A 10,481-nucleotide genomic window follows, 5' to 3' on the forward strand; every position below is an offset into this window, starting at 1 on the left:
TCTCAACATTCTCTTCGCGGAAATAGCAAAGGTTCCAAAATCTCGTTTTATGACACCTCAGTTGGGGACCATTCCATGGATTTCTCACCTACAAAGAATGGCTCAGGTTTGGGAATCTCCCTCACAGCCTCAGCTGTGAAGCCCCAAGCAAAGAATTGTAGTTTCTCCACAATGACCTTACCGTGTTTGAGTGCATCTCGATCATCTAGTGGCCCCACTGGTTGTTTAACCAGCTTCCTGATTCTGATGGACCTAAATAACATTTTGCTCTTACTTTTTGAGGTCTTGGCTGGCTGTTCTTCAGTGTGGACAGGGAATGTTTATCTCTCTGGTAATTTTTATATACATATATATATATATATATATATATATATATATATATATATATATATATATATATATATATATATATATATATTGCTTCAACTGGAGATCTTGCTAACTGTGTGTGACAGCATATCGAGGTTCCCCCCGGATCTCTGTGTTGTGGAATATGAGTGTGGTCTGTTTATGATGAGAGTGACCAGGGGAAATGAGATCCCATATCATCTTAAGAGAAAATAACTGTTGCCTTTTTCCATCTGGGGAATGACACAAAAATCCATGGACTGCCCCTTCAAGAAGTCTTTCCCTTCACTGCAAAGGACTTCGGATCTGGCTCATGAGTATCAGGTCCACGACGGTGCAGTGCGCGACCACAGTGAGCTAACGATAGGCTTGCCCCATCTTCTCTCTACTTTTACAACGACGCCTTATCCAGCCGGGGCTGGCTGGTGAGGAGAAGTGGGTTCGTGGGGAAGTATCAATTCGGTGACATGCACAAACCTGTCCAGTTGCTTTTCAGTTCTATTGCAGCCAATATCATGAGGCTTAGTGATGATGAATTCTCTAGTCAATCACTTCACCCACCTTGGCTCGTTATAAAATGTCTTCCACAGTCAAAATAACAATGTCCATCAAACTCACTGCTCTCAGGGAGTAATTCTGCGCTAGAGGACAGACGGGAATAGGGAACCAGGAATGGACTGTTTGATGGTTGCCAGTTCTGTTCATTTCCTCCAGGGCACCTTGCGTTGTCTTTTGTTGGCAGACAGGATTCTGGGCTAGATGGACCCTTGGTTTGACCCAGTTTGACCATTCTTATGTTCTAATTTTGAGAGACATTCCCTGCTCTTTCTTAGGCCTGGTTTGCTATAGCCCACGAGGGATGGGTTTCCTTGGATGTCACATGGAACTTAAGTACCACTGAAACCTCTGATTCCATCTGGATGCCCTTTCATGCTGTGCTGCTGTAGCAAGCTGCAGCCCCGCTGCTAATCCGACACTTTTCCAGCGTTCACTTAGGGAGGGATGCACCGAGATGCAGGTACATGCAGAATCTCAGACCAATCTCTGCATGAACTAACAACCAAGAAGCTACAATAACAATAGCCACCAATTCCCCAGCCTGGGTCAGCAGTACTGCACAATCTAGGCCTTTGGAAAACACTGAGCAGTAATAGTTTGCTACCTGTGGAGAGGGTCATGCCCACTTGTGCTACCCAGAGATCTTCCCCCGACATGTCACGGCAAGGCACACTGCTTTAGGTTAAACTACAAACAAGTTTCTTAACCACGAAGGGTAGATTTTAAGCGAGTATAAGTGGTAGCAAACTGCTCCGAGAAGATTACTGGGAAATGCACAAAAATGCAAAGAAAGCGTAACGCTTTGTTTAGACTGACAATGCACAAGCAGTTTCTCACCCTGATGGATGATACCAGGAAACTGGCAGATTCTCAAGGCACTCACTGCATTTGCTTTGCTGCTTGGATCTCTTAGATTTCCATGCACAGGGCAAAAATCCCTTTTGCCTGGGTCCAGCACTTCTTCCTGCCAGGTCAATCTTTGTTCCTCGGGTCTTTGTAAGAGCCCTCTTGCCTGGGGAATGAAGAAGAACCAATGAGATCACTCCCTGCCTTAAATAGATGAAGCCTAGCTTGGGGCGCCTTTGTCTCAAACCATGGCTCCCAGACCAGGGTGTGGAAAACCACAGGTGGCATCTAGAACTTGGTCCACTGCCCTTGGAGAGTCACAACAACCAGGCTCACCGGGTGGCAGATAAGTTTCTCCTAAGGACGAATGTTTTCCCTAATGCCTCATTAGCCTGAATAGGCCCTTTACAAACAACTCTCTGGACAGCAAGCACCTTGCTTGGTGAGAATGAATCAGGTATTACTGCAACGGAAATGCAGATGCTTACGAGGAATAAGGGATGTGTCAAAAGAACACTTTCTTTTGACATTTGGTGCCGTGTATAAATAAATTGGAAAGCCAAAGAAATCGGAAAAAGATACACAATTTGCATACCGCAAATTGCGTTTCTTTTTCCGATTTAACATTGCAGCATAGACCTAGCCAAAGAAAGAGAAAAAAGGGAATATCCCATTACAAAGGAAACCAATTCCGACAGAACATTTGCTCTCAATTGAAATCTCTGTTCCTTGCATGAAACAGCTGAGTGGATCCGCTAAAATAACAGAAGAACAGAACCAATGCCAATTCTATTTTGTAGTAAGAAGACAATGAAATGCTCCCAAGTTTAAAAAATGCTTGGATAAAACTCCTAGGTTCAGTCTGATTTCTGGATCTAGAACTCAAAACACAGGTTAAGAAAAGCCTTAAGCTAACATATGACTAAAGTTTCCACCTCTTGTTTGACATTGGTTGTCACTGTTTAAACACAACCTAAGGGACAGGATTTTGAGCTAGATGGACCCTTGGTTTCACCCAGTTTGACCATTCTCATGTTCTAATTTTGAGAGACATTCCCTGCTCTTTCTTAGGCCTGCTTTTCTATAGCCCATGAGGGATGGGTTTCCTTGGATGTGACATGGAACTCAAATATCACTGAAACCTCTCATGCACCTGTCTGGGCTCCCTTTTGTGGGAAGCTGCAGACCCGATGCTAATCCGACACTTTTCCAGCATTCACGCAGCTAAGGGCTGTAGGATCCTTTGGGGATTCCTCCTTTCTCCGATCATTTTGGTCATCGTTGAAAGAGCGAGGGGCTCCTCCGGCAACATGAGGGTTGCGGTGGTGGTTATGAGAGGGGAAAGAGGGAAGTGGATTTCAGTCCATTCTTGGGTTTACAACCTCCCATCCCCATAGACAGGTGACTTTCCAAAGTCAGACTGATCATGTGACCAGAGGCTTGATCTATCCTGAAACGCAACCAGGAAGCAATAGTTATGCCAACCAAGCTACAGCCCTGTGGCCAGAAGGCTTCCAGTCAGGGAAGGCTGTGTCTAAGTATGGGGGTTGGTCAGGTCAGCTCTGGTTTAGCTGTAGTGCCATCATGTCGACCAGGGTTCCCCAAAATGTACTCTGCAAAGCACCAGGGATCCAGGATTCAGCCCTGCTGCTCCTATCTTCAGTGTGGGGGGGCGTACAATTTGGGGAGTACCAGGAATTCCGGGGTGTGTCTAGAATACAGGGTTTTGTCGACAAAAGTGGACTTTTGTCGACAAAACTATACCTGTGTCCACACTGCCTTTGAGTTATGTCGACATAATGTCGACAAAACTCAGCAGTTTTGTCGATGTATGTAAACCTCATTCTACGAGGAATAACGCCTTTTGTCGACAGAGTTCTGTCGATAGAAGGCATTATTGCATCTACACTGTCCTTTGCATCCACACTGTCATGTCGACAAAGCGGCTTGCTTTGTCGACAGAACTGGATGTCGTCTAGACGCTCTTTGTCGACAGAAGCTTTAACTTCTGTCGACAAAACCCTGTAGTCTAGACATACCCCAGCAGAGCAACTTACCTCCTGCTTTCAGCCCCACTGGGGTTTCCAAAGCTTGGGGCTTCAGTCCCTAGAGGAGGGGTATGCTGCAGATCGGAGCTGCAGCCTGGGGGTTGCTGGGAATTCAGGGGGGCACCATGGATCAGGGCTACAGTCTGTGGGGTGCTGAGAATTCAGTGTGGGAGGTGCTGCTCAGGATCAAAATTTCAGCCCCACTGCAGGAGCTGGGGTTCCAGCCTTAGCTCTGTGACTGGAAAAGGCTGGTGTAACCTTCCCCTTGAGATACCCTGCTTTGTGGTTTGCAGTGGAAGGGGTAACACTCCCCCTCATTCATCCTCACCCCCTCGCCCCGCCATGACTACACTGGCGACTTGCTGCCTTTGTGCCCTGCCTGAGAGCACCACCTGCTGGCCACTGCCTGCCACACCCACCTGCCAGCCACACACCGGAGGCCGCTGCGGCTGGGCCGACCAGCAGGGGGAGGGTAGGAGCACAAAATATGGGACAATTTGCCTATTTTTTTGAAAAAAGAAAAGGTGCGACCCCGATAAAAGGACCTAAATAAGGAAACGTCCCGTTAAAAACAGGGCTGATGGTCCCCTTAAGTGTCTCACATACAGAATGGGAAGTGACTGTCTAGGAAGGAGTACGACAGAAAGGGATCTAGGGGTCAAAGGGGACCACAAGCCGAATATGAGTCAATAGTGTGACACTGTTGCTAAAAAAGCAAACAGGATCCTGGGCTGCATTCACAGGAGTGTTGTGAACAAGACACGAGAAGTCATTTTTCCGCTCTACTCTGCACTGATTAGGCCTCAGTTGGAGTCTTGTGTCCAGTTCTGGGCACCACATTTCAAGAAAGATGTGGAGAAATTGGAGAAGGTCCAGAGAAGAGCAACAAAAAGTATGAAAAGTCTGGAGAACACGAGCTACGAGGGAAGGCTAAAGGAATTGGGCTTGTTTAGTTTGGGAAGGAGAAGACTGAGAGGGAACATGAGAGTGGTTTTCAAGTATCTGAAAGGGTGTCACAAGGAGGGAGAAAAATTGTTCTCCTTGGCCTCTGAGGATAGAACAAGAAGCAATGGGCTTAAACTGCAGCAAGGGAGGTTTAGGTTGGACATGAGGAAAAAGTTCCAAACTGTCAGGGTGGTGAAACACTGGAATAAATTGCCCAGGGAGTTGTGGAATCTCCATCCCTGGAGATATGTAAGAGCAGATTAGACAGACACCTATCGGTCGGGGATGATCTAGATGGTGCTTGGTCCTGCCGTGAGGGCAGGGGACTGGACTGGATGACCTCTGGAGGTCCCTTCCCATCATAGTGCTCTAGGATTGTACGATTCCTAGAAAGGACCGTGCAGGAGGACTCAGAGGTGGATGGAGTCGACGGGCTCCTTTATTGCATTTATTCCATCCAACTTGAACCCACCCATTGGAGCGATGACCAAGTTAACTGCCTCACGCTCTTCTGTCAAAGTTAGTATGTCAATACTCCCAACTGCTGCAACTCCCCCCAAATCCTTCTTTAGTAGTATGAATGTCCATAGAATGAATAGGAAAAGCCATATGATGAATATAGTTATACCCACCCCTGTTTACAGCAATTTTACCCATCCAATTTTTGCAGCATAATGTTCCTCAATCAGTCACTTACTGGGGTGGGAAGGAGAAGGAACATTCACTCTGAACATGTTTTTTGTAGCTGGGAAGAGGAAGGGAGGGGAGGATAATACTGCGTTTAGACATCAAGATTTCATTCAAAATTTAAATTCCTCATACTGCTGCACAGTCTTATCTACCTTAACAAGCGGGAAGGGAGGGGACGCAAACTTGATCCATCAAGCAAAAGAAATAACGAATGCCCACCAAAATGAAAAAAATGCCTGCCTTACGCCAACCTGTCCTACACTATGGTAATGATAACCCAAGACTTTATTTCACTCTTATATACCCCAACTTTATTTAACTCTCATATGTCCCCACACATCTGTACTGAAGGGTTTTCTCTCAAAATAACCACCTCTTAACAGCATCTGTTATATCAAAATAGCGCTATTTCGAAATTGCGCCATAACGCAACTATGCAAATGAAGCATGGGATATTTAAATCCCAGCTTCATTTGCAATTTCAAATGTCTTCATTTGCATCCCTGTCTGGAAAGAGGATGCAAGTGTAGGCATACCCTCACAGATCTACACCGAATACTACTCAAAGTTATCCATTCGGTCTGGTGGCAACACTTTTCATCTGCATCTAGGAGGTGTAATCGAGAACAGAGAATCCAAACCCTGGGAGAATTCAGTGGGGGTGGAAGAAACCTAAAACGGCTCAAAAGACATTAAACTCTTTGTAGAATTTGATCAGTAGCGTTCATGAGAAGAGTATTTTACTGAACCACATGTCTGGAAAAAAGCCCTGTTTTGAAAAAGAGCATTTCTAACCATATCAAATGTTGTAGAATGCAAGAAATGAAGCAAGCAAGCAAGCAAAAAAGCAAGAATATCTTTCTCTCTCTCTCTCTCTCTCTCTCAAGGATACAGATGAACCATACCTAAGGATACATCCGGACTACAGAGCTTTTCAAAAAAGTGGACATGTTTTTCTGGCATCTCTGTAAAAACCTTGTTTTAAGAGGAAGAAGGGATGTTCTGAAAGAGGGTTTTTTTCCAACATTTGTACCTGTGTAGACGGGCCAAATGTTGGAAAAGTATCTTTTGGAAGAAAAACAGAAAACGATATGCAAATTGTGGTTCCCAATTTGCATATCTTTTTCCGACATTTCTTTGCAGTGTAGAGAAAGCCTAAGAAACTATACAAGATTATCTCTATTTTAGCATATACTGAAAATTGTCAGATTCCATTGCCCGTTTCTGATAGCAACTAATTTATGAACAGCTCTCCTCAAGCACTCCTTGACCTCCTTGTTTCTCAAGCAGTAGATGACGGGGTTGATCATTGGAGTCAAGACGGTGTAAAAGACAGAGAATATTTTATGAAGGATTTTAAGAGTGGTGGCTGTTGGAACCACATAGACAGTGATCACAGTCCCGTAGTAAATTGTCACCACAATGAGGTGGGAGGAGCAGGTGGAAAAGGCCTTTTGCCTCCCGGAGCTGGACGGGATCCTCAGGATGGTGGTGATGATACACACGTAGGACGTCAGGGTCAGTAGACAGGGCACAAGTGACCCAACAGCAGCGAGAGTAAATGCCAGCAGCTGCAGAATCAGGGTGTCATCACAGGACAGTTTTAGGATGGGTGAAAAATCACAAAAGAAATGGTCAATTTCTTTGGAATCACAGAACGTTAATTGCCACACGAAAATAATTACTATGGTGCAGCTCAGAAAGCTACTTATCCAGGCCCCTGCCACTAGCTGGCCACACACCCGGTCGTTCATCAGAACAGCGTAGCGGAGGGGTTGGCAGATGGCTAGATACCGGTCGTAAGACATGACCGCGAGGAACAGATTTTCTACAGTTGATATGACACCAAAGAAATATAATTGCATGATGCAGCCCTTAATTGAAATGCTTCTGTCTCCTGTCAGGAGACTGGTCAGCAGCCGAGGCAGGATGGTGGAGCTGTAGCAGGTCTCCAGGCAGGACAGGTTCCCCAGGAAGAAGTACATGGGGGTGTGGAGGTGACGATCGGCCACCACCAGCACAACGATGAGAAGGTTCCCAGCCAAAGTCACAAGGTAGATCAGTAGGAAGAGCAGGAAGAGGAGGGGCTGCAGTTCAGGGTCGTTACCAAACTCTAAGAGGATGAATTCCACAATAGGTGTTTGATTCCTTCCTTCCGATTTCTCCATCGTATGTATCTAGAAAATGAAAATGCCGATGGAGTAAACACAATCAGGCTGTGCTTTTCCTTATACAGGCAGTCCCCGGGTTACGTACAAGATAGGGACCATAGGTTTGTTCTTAAGTTGAATTTGTATGTAAGTCGGAACTGGCTCCAGATTCAGCTGCTGCCACTGAAACTGACCAGGGGCTGACTACAGGAAGCGGGAGGCAGAGTTGCTCTGCCCCCAGCTTCCTGGAATCAGCCTGATCAGTTTCAACAGCTACTGAATCTGGAGCCTGGGACAGAACAGCTGGGGCGCTGCACGGTAGGTTCCCACAGGACCAACCCGACAGCACCCCAGCTGCTCTACCTGAGGCGACCAACAACAAAAGCCTGGTCTGCTGGGGGGGGGGGCGCACTAGCTGCACCCCCTCCCCCCCCCAGCAGACCAGGGAGACCCAAGCAAAGCCTCACAGGTCTTTGCTCCTGTCCCCCTGGTCTGCTGGGGGGGTCCAGAAAAGCCGCTGGACCCCACCAGCAGACCAGAGACACCCAAGCATAGCCGCCGCCTAGGCGGCTTTGCTCGTAAAGCTGCCCAGGTGGCCGCTTTGCTCGGGTGTCCCTGGTCTGCTGGGGGGGGGGGGTCCAGCGGCTTTGCTGGATCCCCCCCAGCAGACCAGAGAGACCGGAAGAAGTGGTGACCCGCCGCCCGTGAGCTCCGGGGCGAGAAAAGCCCTGTTCGTAAGTGCAGATCCAACATAAGTCGGATCCACGTAAGTCGGGGACTGCCTGTACTGGAGTAGGTAACCCATCTCTCCTGTGGAAAAACAAAGTTGTCAATAAACTGAGGAAGCCTCATCTCGTGAAGAGGTCGAGCTTCCAATATAGGTGAACCAAGAGCATGGAGCCCTACTGAATTACCGAAATGTCCCATCTAACTCTCCTGAGATGTATATAAAGACTTTTCACCGGGAGGGGGGTGGGGAGTGTTGGAATACCTAGATCTGTGTCATATCAGCAAATGCAGAAGAAATACAAATCACTCCATCGCAACGGAAGGGTACCATGGGTCTCTCCACCACACACCTGGAAGGTCTGATTCTGAGTGTGGGTGCGGGCATGTTCAAAGCTTTGATCAGTCTGGTAGGAGAACATTAGCCATGTGAACAGGGCAAACTCATAGGCACTTGTTTGGTGCCACCACGAGGGCACGTACCTACGATCTCAGATGGGATTGGGATTGGGTGGCTTGTGTGTGCTACACTGCTATTTTTGGCACAGTAGCTCGATCAAAGATAACATGGGTACGCCTCCCACAGCAGAAAATCCCAGTACCCAGATGCAGTATAGACGTGCCCTGGAAGGCACAGACCCAAACACCAAAGAGCCTGTGGCCTATAGGAAGGTGGATCCCTCTCTCCTCCATCAAAGCAGATTCAAAGAGAAGTTTGCACCACTTGACAGATGAAACCAAGCAGCAAACCACCCTTGAAAACCCTGAAACACACGACCCCGGCAAGTTCCTGATCTCATTGACGAGAGTTGAAATTGCATCGCCGTCCTGTGGGCGTACACAAGCAGAACTGGGATGGGAATGCAACCCCACCTAAAGATGTATAAGAAAAAGAAAAAAAGAAAACAGTCGAGAGGGAAACAAGAATTGAGAATGTGCCGGTGGAGAAATTTAAAAAAAAATGGAAAAAAAGAAAGAGATGTATTGAAAAAAGAAGCTAAAAAGAAAGAGAGAGAGAGAGAGAAATTGCTTATTTGTTATACTTAAATGAATCACACGAGATCTTGTATAGGGGAAAAGGCAGTACGCCGCATTTATGGAGAATACAACAGTTGCATATGCTTTTCAATCATTCACACTCAAACACCATACACACACACAGTCCAGAGTCTGGATCAATCTAGTGGCCAGCTGGGGGCTGTCTGCCTAGGAAATACCCCGAGTCAGGTGTGTATAATCTTGGTCGTAGTAGGATCGGGCAGTAGGAGGAGGACTTAGCGATCCTCGCTCCAAACTGGAAGATACTAGGTGCATACACCCTCGGTCGTAGTAAGGCTGAGCACAAGAGGAGAATTTCGCGTTTCTCGTTCTGACCCTGCAAGGGATTTACATTTGACAAGGGGGGCTGTCTGGCTGGGGAAATACCCCGAGTCAACTATCGAAATTTGGTGTATGAACCCTCGGTATTAGGAGTGCCGAGTAATACTGAGGGAGGCTTAGCATCTCTCCCTCTGACCCACTCTCCCTCTGGCCCAGAGCGGGTTAAGATCAGCAGCAGGAGTGAGAAGAGGAATTTGTAAACCCCGGCATTGACACGGGCAAATATGAGATCTTAAGAAGTAAAGGAAAGATACCTTTAACAAGTATGAACAAATGCAGAAGCATAGTTTGGCAGTGGTAGTCTCAAATTAATGCTGCAGTAGGTTAATTGGGGAGCATATAAACAAAAGTTTGGGATAAAAAAGAGTCATCTAAGTGTAGCTGCAGGACAACTGGAGAAAGTGAGGGGAAAACTAAAAAGGAGAGTCAAGTTTTACAGGGCATGATAACAAGATGAACCCTGATGTAAGGTAGAGCCCCTCTGGATCATAGCTGTTGTATTAAAAGATTGTTTATGTGTGAAAGTGGCATGTATGTGTTGAGATAAGGTGTAAAAGTTATTGCTCAGAACCAGATGGCCGAAAAAGAAGGGTGAACGTGGGTGAAGACTAGATGATCTTGCATCAAAGAAGCCAACTATAACCACCAGTGCGTATACATAGTAAGGAGTTATTGGATTATTGGCAGATGGATGGCCTTAAAGTGGAGCTGGCACCCCCAAAAGACGATTGATTACAGGATGAGCTTTGGAGGTGTTTTGGGAACAAGAGATAACACTCCGGTCACAGGC

General features: G+C 46.7%; 1 protein-coding gene across 1 annotated transcript; it reads right to left on the reverse strand.

Annotated features, from left to right (window-relative positions):
* Nucleotides 1–6,619: 6,619 nt before the first annotated feature.
* Nucleotides 6,620–7,606, reverse strand: LOC102455849 (olfactory receptor 6C75-like). Its single transcript, XM_025180171.3, has one exon. It carries the CDS (start codon nucleotides 7,601–7,603, stop codon nucleotides 6,620–6,622), a length of 984 nt encoding a protein of 327 aa, XP_025035956.2. The 5' UTR covers nucleotides 7,604–7,606.
* Between the last annotated feature and the right edge of the window lie 2,875 nt (nucleotides 7,607–10,481).

Source organism: Pelodiscus sinensis, chromosome 30, assembly GCF_052426305.1.
Source record: "Pelodiscus sinensis isolate ZL-2025 chromosome 30, ASM5242630v1, whole genome shotgun sequence".
NCBI lineage: Eukaryota > Metazoa > Chordata > Testudines > Trionychidae > Pelodiscus > Pelodiscus sinensis.